Below are 24,324 nucleotides of genomic sequence, written 5' to 3' on the forward strand. Positions count from 1 at the left end.
ATGTCAAAGAATGTGATTAGGTTTGTTCGGCTCTGTTTCTGCCATGAAGATAATATGCCTATGCTAGCCTACGAGTTTGAAGAGGTGAGCAGGTAGAGAAGAGTTATTCTATCTAGCCAATCCCACCTGAGCCAACCCCCATTAGATCCCCGGATGCATCAGAGAGATCCCTAGCTGAGATCAGCAGAGCCACCCAACTTAACCCAGCCTAGATTGGCTAAGCTTCACTGGTGTGAGAAATGAAGTTATTGTTGTTACACAGCAATTTTTCTGACAATGGCTAACTCATATGCCAATCCATTTTCATGAGACATTTCTGAGATGAGAGAACTCTGTGATACCCCTGCTTAACAGCTGATTCTGGTTTGGAGTTTGAGCTTCCTATGGGGTCATTAGGAGAAAAAAGGGTCAGAGGCCATAACCACAAATCTGAGTTGCCTTTTCTGTTTGGAAGGAATTCTTATTCGTAAGCCATTCAAATACTAGGCTAATGGCATCCCCAAGGAAACTGAAGACTATAACTTATGTCTGATAATAGGGAGGAACCAAGGTAATATCCAGCTGCAGCGTATTTCAAACTACTGTGGAGGACTAAAGAATGGAACCAACAGCCCGGAATGTGGCTCAGTGGTTGAGCGTTAACCTGCGAACCAGGAGGTCACGGTTCCATTCCTGGTCAGGGCACATGCCCAGGTTGCAGGCTCGATCCCCATTATGGGGCATGCAGGAGGCAGCCAATCAGTGTTTCTCTCTCATCACTGATGTTTCTATTGTTACCTTTCCCTTCCTCTCTAAAATCAATAAAAAGTTGTTTTTTTTTTTTTTAAATAGAACGGAACAAACAGATCCATTGTAAGAAATCCCCCTGTATCAGTATATGATTCACCAAGTAAAGGTCAAACAGATAACCAAGACTCCTGCCAGTTTTCAAGAATGTGCCTAGCACAGGGCCCAGGAGCCTTTGTTTTGGTTTTCCCTGAGCTACACACCTGGCTTCTTAAACATAAAGATTCCATTTCTATCTAAACTTAACCCTGCAATGTAGAAGATGGTTGTTTAATTAGAAGAAGATTTTATAGGTTTGTGAACCTGTAAGGATTTAATTTAATTCAACAAATATTTCTTAAACAATGTCTTACACATAGAAGATACTCAATGAATATGTGTTGGATGGATGGATGGACGGATGGGTGGATGGATGGGTGGATGGGTGGGTGGATGCATAATCAAATGTCCTTGAGCGGAGGTTTTACCTTTGCTTCTTGGAGTTCCTTAGAGCAAAGTATAGAAGAGCAGAGGTTGGAAATGGGTTGCAAGATTTGTGGAGACAACAAACAGACATATAAAAGATAAGAAAGAAGAACTGGCAGAAGCTAAAAATAAGTTGCATTTTGGAAAGCAAGGAATGAGGGCTGAGATGGCTAGATGATCTGCTTGGTGTACAGATAACAAATGTAGTTTTACATTTAAAGGATATAAAACTAAAGTTTAACTCCAAGTGACATGCAATTTTATTGCTCCCAACATCACATTAAGTGAAAGTCTCTTCCAGTTTGTTTGCACTTGGCCTAATGCAGTTATTTTTGTTGTGTGAGATAGCATTTGCTTTCGTTATCAACCAGAGACTTTCTGCTAAGTCATCCCAAAGTCTAACTTGACTTGCACGACATGCTGTTTCGTAATTAAATTAAAATCACAGGATGTTTTGGATTAGAGGAATCTTCCTTCAACCAGATCGGAGGTCAGTAAGAGAGTGTGACCGTCTGGAATAGAATTCCCTCATCCAAAACATCCGGAACATTTCACTGGGTTAATTTGCAACTTCCTGGGAGATTTTTGGTCCACTTTTCTAAAGATTTTCTGTCTGCTTCCATTTCTCTTTTCAATTCAGGTCAATATGCATTTATTCAGCTCTTTTATTAAAAATAATATGAAAAGTATTACTGAGTCGAAAGAATAAAGAAAATGGCAGATAAAATGCAAGGAAAGAAAGAAAGGTAATGAGTGAATAAATAAGTTCATTCATGAATAAAGAATTTATTCATGAATAAATAAATGCATTCATCCAACAAATTAACTTACAGAGTCCTTGTTTGTAGCATGCACTGAGCTAGGTAAGTACTGTGCAATATGGAGAAAATTATAAGTAAGCCACTGCTTCTGTTCTCCAGAAGTTTAGAATTTTACTTTTTTTTTTAATTAAAAAGTCATTGCTGGACAAATTAAATTTAATTTATATTGGCACTTTAATCCAAAAAACTTCACAAACAAATGACCATGAAAAATTTCCTTGCATCTTTAAAAAGATGTTGAGCATTCTGTGTGGGAAAAGCCTAACCAGATCACATTGCTCCACTGGATAGGATATGCGTGTTTTGGTTGGATTGAATCCTGTGGCCACTGGCCAGTAGGCTACAGGAAGAGAAATTTTAAAATATATTTTTCCATTAGGGGCTGAAGGAAATAATCCTTGGTATAATATATCAGGTCAACTTTGTTTTTCTGAGCATTGTCATGATCCTATGTAGCTTTAGAAAAATTCTCTTTAGCAAAAACAATTTGTCACGTAGAACCAAATGTTGACATAGCTCTGAAACATACTGAGAAAATTTCCATTTAATCCATCTTTGCCCCAACCTTGGCTCCTTTGTTTGTCAAACTGTAGTTCTTCATTCTTCAATGAGACAAAGTATGGAAAGAGTCAGAAATGCCAGGATGGAGTGCTACGAAAAAGGTTAAGAAGATGAGGAAGATGAACATCCATACAGAAAAGATGGTTATTACACATATGACATTTGAGGGCTGTTCCTCCCTGCCCCTGTGTCTTAGTTAGTTTGGACTACTATTCCAAGGTACCACAGACTGGGTGGCTTACAGACAACGGAAATGTGTTTCTTACAGTTTTGAATACGGGGAGTCTGAGATCAGGGTGCCAGCATGGTCGGGTTCTGGTGAGGACCCTCTTCTGGGTTGCAGACTTCTCATTGTATCCCCACACAGTGGAGAGAGCAAGAGAATTCTCTGGGTTTTCTTCTTTCTTTCTTTCTTTCTTTCTTTCTTTCTTTCTTTCTTTCTTTCTTTCTTCTTTCTTTCTTTCTTTCTTTCTTTCTTTCTTTCTTTCTTTCTTTCTTTCTTTCTTTCTTCTTTCGTTGTTAATCCTCACCGATATTTTTCCATTGATTTTTTTTTTTTTTTTTTTTTTTTTAGAGAGAGTGGAAAGGAGGAGGACAGACAGATAAACATTTATATGAAAGAGACACATCGATTGGATTTCTCCTGCATGTGCCCTGAGCAGGGCCGGGGAATCAAGCCCGCAACTGGTACATGCCCTTGACCAGAATTGAACCCTGGACCCTTCAGTCCATGGGCCAACACTCTATCCACTGAGCCAAACTGGCTAGGGCTGGGGTTTCTTTTGTAAAGGCACTAATCACCTCCCAAAGGCCCCACCTCCAACATCATCACATTGGAGCTTAGGGTTTCAACATACAACTTTGGGGAGGGACACAAACATTCAGTCCATCGTACTCCCCCTCATTTCCTCCTATTCCCACTAGAACCCAATCTCCATGAGGACTTTGTTTCCCTTGTTTTCTGCTATGTCTCTAGTGCCTAAAATGAACAGTATCTAGTAGGATCTCCATTATTATCCGTAGAACAAAAGAATTAATAAATGAATGCTTCTCCTGCATTGGATAAAGGAAATGTTGAATCCACTGCTAAAGACCAAAGAAAGAGAACTTCCTTGCATCATCAGTGACTCTTGTAATACCCGACTTTCTTGTAATGTACTCCAGCCATTAATCTATCCAGCCAGCCAGCCAGCAACTTGCATTAAATCTGCTGCTTCCCTGGTACTCTGCTACATATTGGAATTATAAAGATGGAAAAGATAAGGTATGAGCTCGCAAAGAGCGTGCAATCTCAGTTCCAAGAGGATTCTGAGGACAGGTAAAAAGAGAAAGGAACTGATGCATCCCAAATGTGAAAAATAGAACTAGCATGGGTTCTGGATAGAGAGGAATTATAGAAAACAATAGTAAGTTAGGTGAATTGTGACTGAACAAAGGTAAACTGTATATCACAGAAAAATATAGACGTCTGATTACATACCTTCACTTCCAGGATGCCCAGGACCATGAGTAAGACTGAGTTCCAAGCTATAAGATGCTAATATATAACAGGGAAGATGAAACAAATGTGCAGGTGACAGTAAGACACAAAATAGTATGAGGAGGAGCCATAAAAAAAGTCTGGTAAGCTATGAAGTGGATCCAAAGGAAGAAACATGTTTTATCTCCCTTCCACGTTGTCATATCATATCTGATATGTATAAGGTGCTATGGGGAAAACAAAGGCAATTATTGGAGCCTGTCCTCCTAAACCAGTGGTTGGCAAACTACGGCTCGCGAGCCGCCGCGGTTTGCTGCTCTGTTGACTAATGAGTTTGCTGACCACTGACCTAGACTCTAGATTCCAATAATTACAGGCTGTTGTTGTTCCTTGTGATTAAGCCCCTTAGTCAACAGTGTGGCAAACCGCGGCTCTCGAGCCGCATGTGGCTTGCGAGCCGCAGTTTGCCGACCACTGTCCTAGACCTATGGTGTAGCAGGGGAGATAGACCACAGCCATCCATAACCAGTGGTGTGCCGAGGCTGACTTGCCCTGGCTCATACCAGCTCTCAAGAGCCCATTGCTTAATTTTCAGGAATTCTGCAAGCCAGTTTGTAAAAAAGTATGTAAATTGACAATTGAAATAAATTATATTGAAAACAAAGGTAATAAGCACACAAACTCGTCACTTCCTGAATTACTGCCTATGCTCTTGAGGTTTTCAGGTCTATTACATCTGTATAATTGTGTACTATGTACTTGTATAGCTTTCCAAATGCTCATCAGTGACATCATGTTGGTTGCTTGAAATTGCCATGGTTGAAATAGTTACACCATTTACACCACAGAAATGTGCAAATGCTACAAATAAAGATTTCTTATTATTCGTGCTTCTTATTTTCTAGATTCAAGAAAATAATGGAGAAAATATTAAAAATGCAGATTAAATCTAAAAGTGTGTCATGTCTGAAGCCATTACATTATAAGAAGCAAAAAATTTGAGAAAATATTCCTCCAATATTCAAAACGATTCTCCAATACAGCAAGAACTTACACATGTTTTTGACTACCAAGTGATACACCAACATGCTTTCACATGACTTGCTATATATCAAATATAGTTATACTAGAGGCCTGGTGCACGAAATTCGTGCACGGGCGGGGGGGTCCCTCAGCCTGACCTGCACTCTTTCTAATCTGGGAGCCCTCAGGGGATGTACTACTGACAGCTTAGGCCTTCTCCCCGTGGTTCTCTGCTCTCTTCAGGGCCTGCCTGCCGCCCCCCGGGACTGGGAGACTCCGGTGGGGCTGAGGGGACTGGGCGCTGTCATCTTGTGGCTATGGGCACCACCAGCTTTGTGATGGAGTGATGGTCAATTTGAATATTCCCTCTTTATTAGATAGTTTATTTAACAATCATGTGGGAGCCCTAACCAGTTTGGCTCAGTGGATAGAGCATTGGCCTGCAGACTCAAGAGTCCTAGGTTTGATTCCGGTCAAGGACATGTACCTTGGTTGCAGGCACATACCCAGTAGGGAGTGTGCAGGAGGCAGCTGAATCGATGTTTCTCTCTCATTGATGTTTCTAACCCTCTCTCCCTCTCCCTTCCTCTCTGTAAAAAATCAATAAAATATATATATATTTTTAAAAACAATCATGTGGGAATTACACTTGTTGACTAATTGCAACCATTAGTTGGCCATGGATGCAAAAATTCAGCAAAAGTTAACAAAAAGCCTTCTGTGAGAATCAATTGATTACATGAAATTTATAAGGAATATTGTACATTTTATTATTATTTGTATATTATGTGCTATGAAGTATTTATTATAAATGTATTTACATGTGTATACATATACATATACATATATATGTATCTCTATCTTTATATTTATACACACACTTCTTTTGAAGCACTGGTTGTTAGATTTCACCAACATACCGCTATGCCAAACTAAAAAACAGGGTGGAAAGTAATAAATGCTATAAGAGAGTTGCATGGGGTTATGAAAGCAGGTTCCCTAGGAAATGGGGAGAGCTACCATATGCTTGACGGAGGAGATGTGAACCAGTGGAGGCAGAAGAAATCAAGATAACCATTTCCTTGGAGGCCTTTGACTTTGCCTGTCCAACTCATCCCTGGGAGGAGAAGGGAGGGGCCTTGCTAATAAGGAGGCCACTGCCCACCTGAGGCTGTCACTGTGGTCTATTTCCTGGAAACCAAAATGGGACACAGGCTCTGAGAACCACAAAAGGATGTGTAAGGAGATGGAATGAACTCGGGATTCACCAAAGCTTCTATGAACAGGAATATTCAACTTCTGAGGCTCTATGTCTGGCAGTGTAGAGCAAGAGAGAATGGGAAAGTCCCACTAGCAGAAAAAGTCAACTAGTCAGGGACTTCTGTGGAAGAGCACTTTGCTTTTACTGGACTTGCTGGCTTGGAATTCAGACATTATTGGGAAGGGGGAATAGAATCAGGCCCCAAAATAACTTTGGCATTTAAAAATCACATACTGCATATGGAGCTGGACAGCATCTTTGCCCTCCTGTTTTGAAGATTCACAAATTTTCATAGGAGTCAAGTTTTCTGAAAGCAACTAAGACCCTGACAACACCCCCCACACTTCTTTCTTTACCCATATGTACTCACATGCCACCCCTGTATAGTACCATCTCCACTGAACCTCTAAGATGAGGTCAACATGTAGAAAGGACAAGACTTTTCTTCCCACCCTGAAATCAATCCCATAAAAGGATTGATTTTGCAACCTAGTCTCAGTATTTTCCTTCTCTAACCCTGGACCAATGTGACATCAACTTTATATGCATCCTGACTTGGACATCCTGGTACATTTTGAGGGAAGCATCTACCACAGGTGAATTAAAATTCTAGGGACCCTTGGGACAAGTCCATCTGCAGTTAACATGGGGAGAGAGGGAGAGGAGGAGACAGGGTGGATGCAGGGATGTCAGAGGCCAGGGGATGTCCGATGGTGGAATGTGACCTTGAGGGAGAAATGATGGCACTGAAATTCTTTTTGTTTTTCTTTTTTAAATTAAATTTATTGGGGTGACAATTCTAAGTGGGAAGGACTTAAGCCCAGCAATGCTGTTGGGAGAGCTATGCCTGCCTGTTATTGGAAGCTATATTTGCACAGAAAACATAGTTTTACTCTTCTTGTTTGTTTATTTAGAGGAAAGGCTGATGGAGTTTGCAGGTGGAGTGGTGCTGGTGGTGGGACTTGAGCCAAGCCATAGCCCTGTTGAGAAGAGTCTGAGTTTCCCCTGAAGATAATAGTAAGTAAGAGATCATTAGGAGCATGGCTAAGAAGCTGAGATATTTAGGGCAGGGGGCCCTAGAAAAGTCTCAAGTCCTGCCTGTATTCTCTTTAAATTGTGGCATAAATGTAAAGATAAAAGCATTTGTTGCCCTGGCTGGTTTGGCTCAGGGGATAGAGCGTCGGTCTGCGGACTGAAGAGTCCTGGGTTTGATGCCAGTCAAGGGCACATGCCGGGTTGTGGGCTTGATCCCCAGTAGGGGGCGTGCAGAAGGCAGCTGATCAATGATTCTCTCTCATCATTGATGTTTCTATCTCTCCCTCCCTCTCCCTTCCTCTCTGAAATCAATAAAAATATATATATATTTTAAAAGCAAGCATTTGTTCTCATCGGCTGATGTAAGGTAAAGCATAATTTTTACACATGGGAAAAAAGAAAATAAAAAAGTATGAGATATATGAGGGGTTAAAAAAACATGTTGATTAAGGGAAGAATCAAGATTTATGAACAGGAAGAGAAGACCTGTCAATTATATTCATAGTAAGAGGTAAATGCAAATATTTGAAGAAGCTAAGGAAATACAGTTGAGTTGTGGGGTCTGTGTGGTCAGGGAATAGGGTGACAATGAGAAAATCCTGACAGGGAAAAAATTTAGGAAGGAAATAACTTATTGTTAGAAAATGGCTTCCACTCCTTATCTCAAGCATTTGAATTAAAAATAAAGTAAGACGCATGAAAGAACAACTATGTCCAAAGCCATCATCCTCAGACATGTTTTGTAATATAGATAACCCCACTGGGAGCACGCTATCTCGAGAAGGTGATGGTTCGTAATTTAGTCTGCTTTCAGTGAATGGCACTTTGTGTTTACCTTGCACTTTTTGCCGAGTTGCTCATAACATGCAGAAACTTGCTTCCTCACAGACATGGCCACGTAGTCCAGCCACTTTTCAGAATCCAGCGGATGAGGAGCTGGAGGGGTTGGTTTTTCTGCTGACTGTGGTCATGCGTGGCTGGATGATTTATGGACAAGACCAGCAGCCACATCCATATCTCAGAGTCATTAACTACCAAGAGGAGGACTTGGCACAGAACCACTCAGAGGAAAAAATCCCCAGAGAGTGAGTCTGTTTGGACAATCAGAGCAATCAGAGCCACTTTTATCACATTCTGACTTCTCAGCTGCACCTTTTAAATACAGGCTGTTTCCTAGGACCAAAAGGGAACATTGAGAATGGTGCTGGAGACTTTTCACAATGTTAACATCTGAATGAAGAGATCAGATGTGATCTTCGAATGAAGACAAATAAGACCAGGAAGAAGGTCAAGGGAATGTCTCAAATTTCAGAAGGGTTCGTTTCAGAACTCACCATTGGTAAGCTTGGTAGCAGACCCCAGATCAGTTCTAGAATAGATCATTAAAGAGATGGTTTTAGAGCTCATAGTAAAGAAAGAAGCTCCCGATAAGAGCCATCACGATCAGCTAAGAGCAAGAAATGCCACCTCACACACTTTCTCTTTTGATGAGTTTACTAGGATGCTTTTCAATTTCTATTACACCATGCTGTTAGCCAGGAGAGAGAAACATGAGCCTGGCAACCATCTGGAGAGACTCAGTAATGGCACCAAGGATGGTAAACCTGTAGAAGGTGTCCATGTCCTGTGGTCCTGTCCTTCCTCCTATTCATTCAATTCAACATTCACTAGCTCAACATACAACTATGGAGCATGGGTTTTATGCAGGGCACTCTTCTAGGCAAGGAATAGAAAGAAATTGCTCAAACCCTGTCATCAAGGGGCTTATCATCTGCTCGTGGGAAAGGACAAATACACTAATAACCGCAACACAAGCCAGAGCGACAAAATGACAATTAGAAAAGCGCCGAGTGCCACACGGGATAGATGAAGATAAAGGTTTCTTCCAGTTAGAAGGTTAAGTAGGCTTCACATGGGAGATGGTATTCGAGGTAGAGTTTGAAGGAAGAGAGAGTTGGAAATGATGAAGAAAGACATTTGCCCCGAATGGCCTGAGCAGGGGCACAGACTAGAGAAAAGGTTAAGCACCTAGTCCGGTTTGATTGAAGCAGGGGGACTAGAAAGGAAGGTCAGGACTGTTGTGACACATTCCTCTTGCTGAGGATTAGTCGAGGAGGGGGGGGGCGCGGGGGGTCGGGGGGGTCTTTGATGAGCAGGTGATGACATGTTTGGGTTCAGGAGTCACAGAATCTTGCCATAGCCACCACCTTAGCCATGAAATTGGGCACGTTGTGGACTTCTCCAAGTACTAGTTGCCTCAGAACCACGAAATGGGCATGATTATAGTGCCTAACTCAGAGGGTCACTCTGTAGGTTAAATGAGACTATGTCAAGTGAGAACTGGCACGGAGTAAATGCTCTCTAAATGCAGCTGAATAAATTCCAGAGTTAAACTGGGGAAGCTTTGCCTTTGCAAGTTTTATCTGGCAGTGTTGGATAGCCTTGATTAGAACGAGTCGAAGTGCAGAAAATCTCTTTCTAATATTTGACCCCAACTTAGGTCAGCAGGAAGAGCCTGGAGGCTGAGCCAGAAACAATGAAACCTCCTGGCAAGGAGATTGGGAAAGTGGGGCAGGCAGATTCTACAGGATTTGGAAGTAGACCAGGTGTGGGGTCAGCAGTTTGGAAAAAGCAAGGAGGAGAAATATGTGCTGATGTCCTCCTAGATTTGGGAATCTGGGAGCAAGTGTGGGCCTGGGTAAGGGACGTTTTCACCTCTCTGGGAAGAATTCCACAGATACCACAGGGCATATGCTGAAGTTTGGATGATGCTAAACTGGGAGATCAGCTAATACAAAGATGGCCATATCAGGATTCAAAGCAGTCTTGAAGAGTTAGAATTGTGGGTTGGAGCAAACAACCACAATAATAGCTTACTCATATATTAACTCATTTAACACTTTCTATAAGGAAGATACTATTATTATTTTCATTTTACAGATGAGGAAACTGAAACACAGAGAGGTTAAGTAATACCAAGATCACACCGGTAGTAATTGTAAACATGGGATTTAAATAAGAAGTCGGGTTTCAAGGTGTGTGCTCTAGAAAGAAGGAAGGAAGGAAAGGAGGGAGGGAGGGAGTGTGGGATGGAAGAAAGAAGGCAACTGATCATGATGGCATATACACAATGTGACAGATTCACCCAAGGAAATACTTAGGAAGCTGGAAGATCTTGATGGAGGTAAGATTATTTAAAGTGTATTTTAGCAGGAAAAGATGATGGTGTGATGGAAGGTTATTTCTAGGCATTCCATGGCCTGTGAGAGGTATTTGAGGATGAGTCCAGAAGCTAAATTTCTTTGCTGACCCTTGCTCCAGTTGAATTACTTCTTACTATGATTCTGGCGAGCAACAATCTTCAACTGTTTCTGTTCAGTGATTCTACAATTCTCTGTGAAAGTCTTGGTCTCTAAGTCTGTCTTTGGACTCTGATGACTATAGTGTGTGATATGTGTAAGATGTCTGCATGGTAAGTGGTGTGTGTGTGTGTGTGTGTGTGTGTGTGTGTGTGTTTAGGTGTGGAGCCTACATGGTTGTGTATGGATGGGTCTTTGGGTGTCAATGTGTGTGGTGCCTCTATGACAAATGTGAGTCTGCTTCTGTGTGTGTGTGTGTGGTTGTATGACAAGTGGTTGTATGCATGTATATGTGCAGCCTGCACGGTGAATTTGAGTCGTGTATGTGTGTGTGTGTGTGTGTGTGTGTGTGTGTGTGTGTGATGAGTAGAGGTCTCTCCATGGCTTGAGTTTGTATGGAAGTATAGTTAGTGTAGAACCAGCTATGTCTGTGTGTATGTGTGTGCCCATGTGGTATGAGCACTCTAGTGTAAATTTGTTTTATTATTCTAGATGGAATTAGAGCAAAACCTGAATGGCTCTCCGTCCTGGAAAAAGGTAGGCTACCTCCATCACTCCTAATAGAGATTATTGAAAACACAGGAAGCAAGAGCATCCCATATAATAAAGAGGTAATATGCAAATTAACCATCATGCCATCACAAGATGGCTGCCTATGACCAGGCCGGCAGGGGGGTTAATGAAGGATGACCAAACGACTAAACAGTAGGCTGCATGGGGTGACCAGGATGGTGGGGGAGGGGCAGTTGGGGGCAACCAGGCTGGCAGGGGGGGAAGTAAGGGGTGACCAGGCCAGCAGAGGGGGGTAGTTAGGGGTGACCAGGCCAGCAGGGGGGGCAGTAAGGGGTGACCAGGCTGGTGGGGGGGTGGTTAGGAGCAACCAGGCCGGCAGGGAGGGGGCAGTTGGGGGCGACCTGGCCAGCAGCAAAGGGCAGGTAGGAGCAACCAGGCTGGCAGGGGGGGTAGTTAGGGGCGACCAGGCTGGCATGCAGAAGCAGTGAGGGGCGATCAGGCTGGCAGGGAGGTGCAGTTAGGGGCGACCAGGCAGGCAGGTGAGCGATTAGGAGCCAGTAGTCCAGGATTGTGAGAGGGATGACATCCCTCAAGGGGTCCCAGATTGGAGAGGGTGCAGGCTGGGCTGAGGGGACCCCACCCCTCATGCACGAATTTTGTGCACCGGGCCTATAGTAAAGAGTATGACAAAGGAGAGGCTGTAGTATTGCATCCCCAAGGACCCATGGGGGGCCCCTACAGGACAGCATTGGTGCTGCAGCTGGAATAGGAAGTTTCTTCCCATGGGGTCTCTCTTCTCTCCCTCTCAAAACCAGCCCAGTACTGACTTGAATCTGGGCTAGAGTGAGTAATTAGGATAACATGGGTATTTTCCCAGATGCTATAAATGGATTGCAGATAATTCTACAATAGTATCTACTGGCTCAATCTGTGTAGCTCCATCTCCTACCCAGGCCATGACTGACCTCATTCCTATTTGTCAACTAGGCAGTGGATGTGATTTCTGCTTTACCCCATCCCACCCCCTTTTTCTTTCCCTCCAAATTATCACAGCTTGGAGACATGCTCAAATAGCTCTTCCCAAGGCCCAAGGTGGGAGAAGAGCATGTTCCGGTGAGGGAGAGAGCCAGGGAGGCAGAGGAAATGGCTTAGCTAAGCTGAGAGTCAAAACAGACAATTGGGTCAGGACTGAGTGGTCAGGCAGGCTAGAATTAGGTGGTAGGCCAGACATAAAACAGATAGACTGCCTGGAACCCAGACATCAGCTGCCCGAACAAAGTGACAGGTCTGAGGTCCAGGGTTAGACAGGAGAGTGGGCATCAGCTGACCTCCAGGAAGTAGGAGGCTGAACAATGTGGGAAGAGCACAGCGCCGGGCACAGGGCCAAGAAGGATCTCAACCACTACAACAGAGAGAGTGGGGACATTTCTAGGAGTCTTATGCATTAGGCTGAAATCCCCACATATAACTGGTTCAAACATCCAGAAAAGGCCGATGCAAGTAAATGAGAACCTTTGGCTGTAGTAAGATAGGGAGAAAATAGCTTTCCACTTCCCCCTGCCCACCTTGCCAAAGTCCACAGTTTGTGTTCTAGAGAAAATCAGTGTCCCGATAGGATGACTGGTCTGGTTATTATGCATGGACTATATTGGTGCATATAAATAAAAAACTTTGATCCAAAGACATTCAGTTAAAGACAGGACTTGTCTTCTTGTGTCCCCCTAGCCCCATCACTCAGCTCTGTGCCTGGATTTAGAAAGAGTCATTCCTTCCCCCAGCAAGGGTTCGGTGTCAGACCCCTTGGGTTTGCGTAGGACCCTTTGAAATATCAGAGATGGAGAATTATATATTTATTATATGAATTCTAACATATATTAAAATACTGTTTTAAATAAAATAGCATTAATATAACATATGTATTATAACATTTACTACATTAACTCATGTTTCCTTCTGAGCTGTGCACATCTCCTGGGCAGAGACAAGGTCTTTTGTTTCCATGTTCCCAAGTTTCCAGCAGAGCCCAGCAGTTGTCAAAAATATTTAAGACGCCCTAGCTGGTTTGGCTCAGTGGATAGAGTGTTGGCATCTGGACTGAAAGGTCCCAGGTTTGATTCTGATCAAGGGCACATGCCCAGGTTGTGGGCTCGATCCCCAGTAGGGGGCGTGCAGGAGGCAGCCAATCAATGATTCTCTCATCATTGATGTTTCTATCGCTCTCTCCTTCTCCCTTCCTCTCTGAAATAAATAAAAATGTGTTTTAAAAAATATTTAAGGCAATATTCAAATCAGGAGTTTCAATTTTTAAATATTTCTCTATGCTTTTACATGTTCACAGAATCTCAGATCTCTCAAATTGGAAGTGGCTTTAGAGATCAGCTAGTGTCTGTCTTCCCAGCCAACGCAGGACTTATTTCTACCACCTTTTAGCAGAGGGTCATCAGCCTCCTCTGGATGCTTCTAGCCAGGTCTTTGTGAGACAGCCTGTTCCATTGTTGGGCAACGCTAATAGAAATTTCCTATTCACAGCGCCCCTAAATCTGATTGCCTAGTAACATTTACCAGTGTTCCTACTTGTCTTCTTTCCTCTGCCCCTGTCCCCGCCACCATATTCTTCTCTTTCCCAGGTGAAACAATTTCCCATGTGAAGTTATTTCAAATCCTTCTAGTTATCCACTTCTAGAATCAGTAGATGTGGTTTATGTCCATGTCCCTTAAAAATGTGGCACCCAAGACTAGCACTATGCAATCTGACTACAGAGTGTGGCAAGGACCGGGGGTGGCTATTATCCTCTAACTCTGGTGTTCTAACACTATTAATGGCACTTAACGTTGTATTAATAATCTTTATAACGGCTACATTTTCCCTTGGTTTTTAATTGAACATCTAAAAAGTACATTTACTTAAAAAGTAAATTCAATCAAACCATGCCCTCTCACTCTATATAGTTGATTTTTTTAAAAGTGAAACATTAAGTTTAGAATCTGATCACCTGAAATTGTGATATTTATTGGAAAATATTATACTAGGAGGAGGGACTGGAACTTCTATTGGGACCTGCTCTTCAACCAGCTTTTTCTTTCACTAAGGCACCAAGTCTCCAGGCAGGCAGCCTCAGAGGTGTCCCTGACCCCTCTCATCCCTCGAGTCACCGAGTTACTAAGTCTTATTAATTCCATGTCTAAATATCTTCCTGTCTGCTTCCACTGCTACCCTCCTGATTCAGTTCTAACATGAAATACTACAGGATCTTTCTAAGACACGAGTCCCATAAGGTGTTCTCGGCTCTAAATGTTTTAATAGTGTTCCAGGTCTAAGACAAAGTCTAAATTTAATGAAATCTAAATTTACCCTTGATAGAGCTTAATGGTCCCCTTGCACGTTCCCTTTTTCTACATCTACGGCTCGATTTTTAAAAAAATTTTTTTAGCCTCATCTGAGGATTTTTTAAAATTAATTTGAGAGAGAGAGAGGAAGAGAGAGAGAGAGAGAGAGAGAGAGAGAGAGAGAGAGAGAGAGAGAGGTTGCCTCCTGTACACACCCCAACCGGGAATCAAACCCACACCCTAGTTATGTGCCCTGACTGGGAGTCAAACCTGCAACCTTTTGGTGTAAGGGACGATGTCCCAACCAACTGAGCCACCCAGCCAGGGCATGCAGCTCGATTTTTAACATCCTCCTATATATTTTATTTTTCAGTCATTTTAATATGCTGCGGTTCCCTGATGCACTTGGCTCCCTTCTGCTCTGAGGCCTTTGCTTGTAGGCCAGACATCACTCTAAATGCTCTACACAAATTAATTCACTTAATCCTCACCACCACCCTCTGAAGTAGATAAGATTATTCCCATTTATGGGGGTAGGGGGCTCATATATTAAGCATTTTGCCCAGAGTCATGCAGTTAATAAGTTGTACAGCTGGATGAGTCTCAGCCTGAAATGCCCTCCCTTTCTCCTTGGCAAACTTCTACCCATCTTTCAAGACGCTTCCAGCACTAGTTCCTCTGGGAAGTCTGCCTACCCATTGAACTTGACCAGCAGATAGCACTTCTCATTCTGGGCTAGTTGTTAGCTAACTGATTGTCTTCCTCCAAGCAGCACATCCACTGAGGGTCCCACTCCTCACCCAGAATCTATATCGTGTGCCAGGAATCTAATGAATGCTTTGATGAAGGGACTCATTAGTGAATAAGGGAATAAACTACTTACAGATTTCCTTGGCAGTTATAACATGGCATTAGAGCAATTTTTCCTGCAATGCATACAGAAATCTGGCCAAAGCAAAACTGAAGACCAGCCATCCCCTAAATATCAGCTCAATTATCTCGAGTTCATTGAAGAGCAGTATAGCATTCTGAAGTGCTCTGGAATGATCTAAAAATGCACAGTGGCAGGACTTTTAAAATTACTAATCCCAACATTCTGTTTGGTCAGAAGATGTCCTTTGAGTTTCTAGCTGCTTTAGGTTGGGAGTTTGTCTAAGACTGAGTAATGGAATCTGTGCCCAGGAGAGTCAGTGAAGCCTGCTTGTTGCATATACGGTCAGATGGGCAACACGCAGAGAGAAGTACTGAACCCTGTGGGGAAAATCTGAACCTTTTCTACACAAAATATTCACCAGGAGAAAGCAAATACTGAAGATCAGATAAGCATGTGGAACCCTGAAGGGAAGGTGCAATAGCGAAGCGCTTGCCTTGCTGACCCACCTACGCAAACAACACTGAAGGATCTAGTACCCATACTGTATAAACATATTTTCTGCATTCTCAGTGCTCTGGCATCTAGGACCTCAATGATGACAGGAGGGAAAACTGCCCTCCCAAGGGGGGCAATTCTTAGAGATAACAAAAAAAGTGCACCTTTCATAAGCAAAGCAACAAATTCAAAGCCCACACCCCCAACTACTTCTTTTATCAAGCTTTCACGCATCAAGTCAATATTCCTCTGCCCTAGTCAGCCCAGGCCTAGGTACCAGACAACTTGACACAGCTCCTACACCCAGAGCCTGCTGAAATTATTCAAAGTAGCCAATCCCACCCCAGCCAGTTTGGCTCAGTGGACTGAAGGGTCCTGGGTTCAATTCCGGTCAAGTTCAATTCCGGTAGGCTCAGTTCCCAGTAGGGTGCATGCAGGAGGCAGCTGATCAATGATTCTCTCTCATCATTGATGTTTCTATCTCTCCCTCCCTCTCCCTTCCTCTATGAAATCAATAAAAATATACATTTTTTTAAAAAACAAACAAAAAAAACACACACAAAAACAAAGTAGCCAATCCAAACCTGCTTAGGCTGGTAACCCTGCCTTGCTCATTCCTTCCCATGAAAACCACAATAAAGGCTCCTGCCCATGCTTTTCTCTGCAGTAGTTCCTGGTCCTGGGTTTATCCAGTTCGATGCTAGCGACCCACAAAGATGGAGTCCATGCCCAAGAAGACCAGGACTAAACACCAAATGTACAGTGTCCCCCTTACACCCGGGGATAAATTCCAAGTGGATGCCTAAAGCTGCAGATAGTACCAAACTGTGTTTTTCCTATACATACATACTGAATTACAAATTTGGCACAGTATGAGATGAACAACAATCTATATATATATATATATATACATATATATATATATAAAGTGGTAATATGCAAATTAGCCAGGCGTCACGACTGGCTCAGGAGGAGGCTGCATCACAACCGCTCGGGAGGAGCTGCGCGCGCAGATGGGCAGGAGGGGACTGCGTGCCGCCCCCAGCCCCAGCGGACACACACCAGGGTGGGGTGTGCTCCGAGTGGCCGAAGCATGGCTCAGAGCACACCCCTGGTGGGTGGCAGTGGTGGCTGGAGTGAAACAGCCCAGGTCCTGGATGCCGGGCAGCGGCAGGAGCGAAGCAGTCCAGATCCTGGGTACCGGAGGGAAGCTGGTGCCAGCAGCCAGGGAAAGGAAGGCCTATTCTTGCATGAATCTTTGTGCATTGGGCCTCTAGTATATATATATATATATATATATATATATATATATATATAGATGAATATGCAAATTAGGCTGGAACGCCATAATGGGTCACAACTGGACAGGAGAAGGTTGCCCGTGCAGGTGAGGTCTGGAGTGGAGATGGAGATAGAGACGGGGGGCTGGCGAGCCGCCACGCCCTGACTCGGGCCAGCCCCCCGGAGCTGGAGCGGACACGGACAAGGACAGGGGGGCGGCCCGCAGCCTCCGTGGTGTGGTACGGTTCCTGCTGGCTCTCATGGAAGCGGTGGGCGGCCTACTGCGCACGATATCACGCGATGGGCCACTAGTAACTAATAATAAAATAGAATAATTATAACATTATACTGTAATAAAGTTATGTGAATGTGGTCTCTCTGAAAATATCTTTTTCTTGTGATGATGTGAGATGATACAATGCTGACGTGAAATGAAATGTGAATGACATAGTCTTAGGCTATTACTGACCTGACAGTATGTCAGAAAGAGGATCAAAAATAGCACGAATTTCTTTTTCCTTCTTCAGTTTCACAGGTAGAAGATTTGTTGTTACTATAGAACTTAGCAATCTCAGCATATGATTTTTTTTCTGTCCTTATTAAGTGGAGAGCTTTCACCTTTTCCCTTACAGAAAGCACTTTACAGCTCCTCTTTGGCATATCTGAATTGCCAGCATCACTACTCTTTTACTTTGGGGTCATTAGTAAGTAAAATAAGGGTCACTTGAACTCAAGAATTGTGATACCTTGACAGTCCATCTGGTAACCAAGATAACGACTAAGTGACTAACAGGCGCAGAGCGTCTGCAGCATAAACGCTGGACAGAGGCATGATGCATGTCTGTGATGGAGAAATTGGACTCGCGAGATTTCATCATGTTACCCAGCAGGGCATGCGATTTAAAACTTATGACTTTATTTCTGGAATTTTCCAGTTAATATTTTTGGACCATAGTTGACCAAAGGTAACTTCTGCAGAAGTTGCAGTTGCTTCAATCGACAAGCCTTTATCGAGTGCCTACTAGGAGTCAGCCACAGTGGTGGGCCCCAAGGATACAGGATAGATAAGGTGCTGGTCCTGGTCTTTAAGAGGGGAGCTGTTAATGGAGCCAAGCTGTCCTGAATATCTCTGATCTTTGACAAAAGAACATCCTTGGAGCATACTGACAGGATTCCAAGTCCACTCACGGGCAGTTTTGGCTCCAGTACCACTGTCACCGCCACAAGGCATGGGCACATTTCAGCATTGTGCTTGCCAATTTCTTGGCACAAAGATTATTTTAAAGGCTCGTCCTGTCCAGATTCTACTGTGTCATTGAGTGTGTCAGTAAACATCTAAAATTATGCCATTTTTGGTTGGGACAAGAACATGTTGATGTTCCTTAGGCTCATTTTTGGGGTGATAAATGCCAAAGACAAAACTTGAGGTTTTCTAATGTTTTTATTTTATTTTATTTTATTTCCTTTTCTCTATATGCTTTTAAATAACTACATGCATCTGGAACACAGCAGGAGAATAAATCTAAAATTAAAATTCACTTTAGGTTTAGTTATTGAAATTAAATTTCAGAAAGCAGAGTCAGAATCTTAGCAAATAGAAGCCTCTCCTGAGATTAAAGGTAAATGTCTTCCAAAGATGTAGCTATGTATTAAATGTATTAGTTTTGAAATATTTTTGAAGCTACCAAATTACTAAAGGTAATTTTCCTCATTGACACCATCGTTTTCATTTATTCATTACTGTTCTTTGAAATTTATGACTGTTATTTAATCATGAACTAAGGCACACATTTCAACTAGCAAGAAATCTAAAATCATGGTATCAGATGGCTCCTAGCCATTCCCTGTATGTCAATAAATACCCATAGAGAACCTCCTTTTCTTTAGCAAATGCCGTTCTTTTCATCCCCATTCTTATGGCGTGACTGATAAGGGAATGGGGAGAGGTGAAAGAGTTGCCAGGTGAGGAGAGAAGGTTTATCCTATAGGCAGCCAGCATCATTTGAATGTCAGCTTCCAGAATAGCATTTGGTTTCATTCCACCGAAATCCTGGCACCTTTACTTGGGTCATAAAGACATTTAAGGTCATTTCAACCTATCTCTACCCAGATAAGAGTAAGATTCTAAACAGTCAGAAACACAGGAAGCCAGTCAGCCAAGATAATAGATAAGGGGAGAAGAAGGACTAATCTTATGAGCAATTACCTTAGAAGAGCCTTTTACAGCTATAATTCTTTGGTGAACTTATACTGCCAGGTGGTGAAACACTGTGATGCTCTTGAATTGAACATTAGGTTGAAAGATACTTTGAGGAACTCTTGGAGTCCAGCTCTCTCAATTTATGGAGGAGGAAATTTATGAATGAGATGCAGAGAGTTTCATTGCCAGAGTCAAGGTCTCGCAGCTGGTTAAATGAGTCAGAACCTGAAGCGCCATCTGCTGAATTGCAACCCAGTGATCTTCCTTTTTGTCGCCTGAGTACATGTCCTAAGTTACTCCTCAATTCATGACACTCCAGCCTTCCTCCAGCCCTCATGATGAACTATCTGTCTGACTCATGATTTTGCTCATTCAGTAATGTTTCAAATATATATCCAGAGCTCAGTATGTGCCAGGAGCACAAGGAGAGCACAACAGATCAGGCCCCTGTCCTCCAGGTGACCACAACTGAGCTTTAATTTCTACTGATAGCAATGCCTTCTGGATCCAGCGTTCCCTGCCAGAAATCACTGCTTCTCTCCCTATGAGGAATGCTTTACTCTCATGTCCATGAAAACATGCCTATTAACATTGACATGAGAGAAAACACACACAACAAGCCCTGGCCGGTTTGGTTCAGTGGATAGAGCATCGGCCCTGGGACTGAAGGATTCTGGGTTTGATTCCAGTCAAAGGACATATCTCGGTTGCAGGCTCAATTCCTGGCCCTAGTCAGGGCACCTGCAGAAGACAACCAATATCTCTCATGTCAATGTTTCTCTCTGTGTGTCCCTCCCTCTTTCTTCCACTCTCTCTAAAATCAATAGAAAAACATCCTCAGGTGAAGATTTAAAAAAAAAAAATACACAACAAAATGAGAGATGCAGCTGTTAAAGAGAAAACCACAGGCCCAAAATGCAGTCACTTCTGCCAAAGCCCATGACACCAAACCTAGACTTAATACCTAACTAATTGCATAACCTTCTCCAGGAATGCGATATTAATGGTTCAATCTGGAATTCGGTGGTCAGTACCAATGAGGTAATCTATCACATGGAGCCTCTCTATCCCTCTCAAAAGAAACTGAGGAAGTCTCCCTGACAAGATCCCACCTCAAAAAAAGGTACCCTTGCCTGAAATAATCCTTGCTTTTCTTTCTTTTGCTAATAACTATTTTGTCTCACCCAGTTTCTGCCTATAAAAACTTTCCATAGTGTACAACTTTCCAGGGCTTCTCTTTACTTGCTGGATGGGATGCTACCTGATTCATGAACCGCTCAATACAGTCAATTAGATCTTCAAATTTCCTCAACTGAATTTTGTTCTTTAACACAGCCTATAGTGGATATTGCATCTAAAGACAGTAAAGTGCTCTTGAAAATTAGTCAAAAAGTCCCCCCCTCCCCCCAAAAAAAGAAGCTTCCGCTGCGATGAGGACTGAATTTCAAGTCTCCCTACAGTGCTTTCCTGAAATTGATTCCACAGAACTGCAGCTGGAGGGAGCCTGTGTTTTTCGCAATTACTGTAAATGCTCCTTGTCCAAAGAGGTGCTAGCCTACATCAAATCTTTAAAGTTTAAAGGGTGCAGTCACCATTAACCTAAATGAGTCCCTAAAAAACTTTGGTTATAATAGGGCACCTAAGAGGGTTAGCAGAAAGAAGATATGGAGCTGGTAATGAAATTATGTAACCACCATAGGAAAACACACACACACACACACACACACACAAAACCCCATAAACCTAGCAGTTTAGAGGAGGCTTAATCTGACCTACGTTTACGAAGATTCATCTCAAATTGACAAAGGAGGAGTAAGTCGTCCATTATTTTATAATGTGATATAACCATTTGCACTCCTCCTTGGCTTCTGAGTTCTTTTCTCAATTTGGAATCATTGTGATGTTGGAGAGCCTGTTGGCATAAAAAGCTTTCCCAACACCCCCATTGCTATGTTTTCAAATAGGAATAAAGGAAACGCCACCAACCATCCCCGTCAGCAATGATTCTCCGTGAATAGGGAATCCAAACTTGTGAGTTCCTATTTCCTTTGGAAATACGGTTCAGTGTTCCTGATGCTGAAAATAGATTTCTGTAGTAACTACCTTTTTATAAAGACTTCACTCCAGGGTGAAGATAGTGGAGAGATTATGTCAAATAAAATTTAGCATATTCTAATCAAAGCTTTGTCAGTGGACGAGATTTTTCGATTTACCTCTTATGTGCAGGGTACACACCAGGTATAGAATACGCTATTTTTACTATCAAGAAGCAAAATTAGGGGATAAAATTTTAAGAGTGGAAGATTATGTGGACCACTACAATACATAGTAACAACATTTCTAACTCCATGTTTTCTAAAATGTATTTGGGGAAGTAGCTGTTGACGTGATACAGAAATCTACCACGTCCTTGGGCCCACTTTGGAGCTGAGGTTGAACGTTTATTTTTCACAATACCTAGTTCTTGTTAGGGAATATAAAATGAAGGGTAATAAGGCAAAACACTTTCTTTCTTTTTTTAAAAAGGTGAACCCAGTAAAGAACAAAGATAAAGACTTAACCACATAACATATGTTTGACCCGCTGGCCACGGTGGCAATGGGCCACGAGGGGACCATGGAGAAAGAACCATCACAGGAGGTTTACAGAGTGACAGCAGTGTCTCCACACACTCCTCTCCTTTTAACGTTATCCCTTGTACCAATTGTGAAATGTCCCAAAGTAAGTTTAGACATTGGGACAAGAGAGACATCATTGATTCCTAAAATGGGTGCTTAGGAAAGTCCATGTGATTTGACAGCCTAACTGGTGTCCAAGCTCGAACATTTTCATTGACCGTCACTAGAAACCTCCTGGCTTTAACTAAGTTTCTCTCTGTATCCTTTGGCACATACTGTGGACTAATGACCTGAATACTTGACACAAAATTCCCATAAAATATTATGCTTTAGTAACTTCCTAGTTAAAATTTTATTTCATTGTCTTTACTGGGGCCAAGGTACAGTTTTGGCATTGGATTGTGAAAAGTCTATATTTTATAAAATATCAGGGACTATTTTTAACATAATAATACACACACGACTTGTGGCAGATTTGTAAAGGTATCAAATGGGCAGAAAACAGAGGCAGATAGTGGTTCTTATAATGACATAAAAGCAAATAACTGTTTCCCTGGAGGTGTCCTATGATATAAAGTGCTTTTTTTTAAGTTCCCTCTTTAAAATACATATACTTGCAATAGAATTTCTAATATGCATAGCCATGAAAGCTTGCCTACATATTTAAAAAATAAAACCAAGTAACAAAAAGGTAAAGCTCATGGGCATTGTCCTTCACTTAGCTACTTTTAAATTCTTCTTGTTCTGCTATTTTATCACTAAACATGGAAAACCCTCTGAAAACAGAATTCTTTTCTCACTTCACACTGTTCGTCTTGTCATATGCTTCCATCACGTTGAATATATATGTGCATATACATATGTATGTATGTATTTCATGTCCAGGTGGCCTGAGGAAGCATAGGATAAATAAGATTTATTATATGAATGATTCCTCCACAAGACACATTGAAACTAGCTTTTAAAATAAGCCAGTCACTTCACCCTTTCCTATGAGTCTATCATTTGCACTAGGTATTTCTAAAAAATCCAGAGAGTTATTCTTAACTTTTCTTTGCCATATACAACACCTGATTTAATTCTTTCAGCCAACATTCATATACCCCATCCATCTTGGGCAAATCATGGCACTTTAATGAAGCACTCAGTCTGTACAGTATACAGCTAGTTCAGAAGAGTGAAGACAAAAGTGGCATTGTCCTTCAACCCCAAACAAAGTTATTCTATTTACCTTGTACTTGGAAGATAGTAAAGTGCGGCCGGCAGTGGAAAGAACCCATCGCGTTACCTGCGCAGTTCATCCACAGACCCTGGTAAACCCAAGTGGCAGTTATCACCGATGATGCTCGGGTCGTTACTCTCCACTCATTGGACGTGGTGGCAGCAACGAGAGCTCCAAACCCTCCAACACCAAACACCAGAGCCGAGATCTGTGCCCTGAACATGCCGCCCAGGCTTCTCCGGTGACACTGTCCAGACAGAACACTGGTGGTCTAGGCATGCAGCGGGCAAAAAGCACTTGGACAAGTGTTACAGCAAGTTATGTGGGTAGGTGACCGTATGTCATACTTGGGTGGCCCGAGGAAGTACCAGAATGTAGGATAAAGTCTGATTTACTGACGGCACTTTAGAGATAGCCTTCAGGTGATCTTTCTAATTTGCTACATGGTTATTTTACTAAGATTTTGTAGATAGATTTTAAAGGTTTTGATTTCACAGATTTTTATTTCCTGGCACCATAGTTAATGCTTAATTTTCTGTTATCCTGAAGCTTAACGAACCATGCAACTACCAGATATTACAAAGTACAAATTATACAGTAACAGTGAAGGCCTTTTTGACCAATTGCTGTAGTCTTATATGCTTCTGAATCCTGATGTAAATGGAATCATGTGGGTGTTCTTCTGTAACCTATCTATTCCACGCAATATCATGTTTGTGCGATGTATCTCTGTACGGGAATATAACTATTGGTCATTAAATACTAGTAGAACAGCTGCATATAATATCTTCCTAAGTGAATCTGTTACAATTTATCCATTTTCCTGGAGATGAACCTATATGTTGCGCCCCGCCCCCTCCCCATAGCAATTGGTACAGCTGTAAACATTCTCGTAAGTTTCTCCTTGTGTACATGTGCACGAGTTTCTCTGAGGTATATCCTAAAAACAGAATTGCTAGGATGCAGGAAATACCTTCAACTTTATAGGTCATACTGAACTGCT

General features: G+C 42.3%; 1 protein-coding gene across 4 annotated transcripts in view; it reads right to left on the reverse strand.

Moving 5' to 3' along the window:
- The window catches only part of CLDN10 (claudin 10), a gene marked incomplete at both ends in the record, with an annotated part of 111,535 nt that extends 87,954 nt beyond the window's left edge, over positions 1–23,581 (reverse strand). For 2 of the 4 annotated variants that reach the window (XM_079778543.1, XM_079778540.1), the window contains one exon: positions 23,388–23,581. In XM_079778543.1, coding sequence (XP_079634669.1) covers positions 23,388–23,544 — 157 coding nt within the window. Of the gene's footprint in view, positions 1–23,330 lie in introns of all 4 variants that reach the window. The other 2 variants (XM_079778542.1, XM_079778539.1) reach the window with 1 other exon arrangement.
- Positions 23,582–24,324: the final 743 nt, after the last annotated feature.

Source organism: Cnephaeus nilssonii (assembly GCF_951640355.1).
Source record: "Cnephaeus nilssonii genome assembly, chromosome: 8".
NCBI classification, from domain to species: domain Eukaryota; kingdom Metazoa; phylum Chordata; class Mammalia; order Chiroptera; family Vespertilionidae; genus Cnephaeus; species Cnephaeus nilssonii.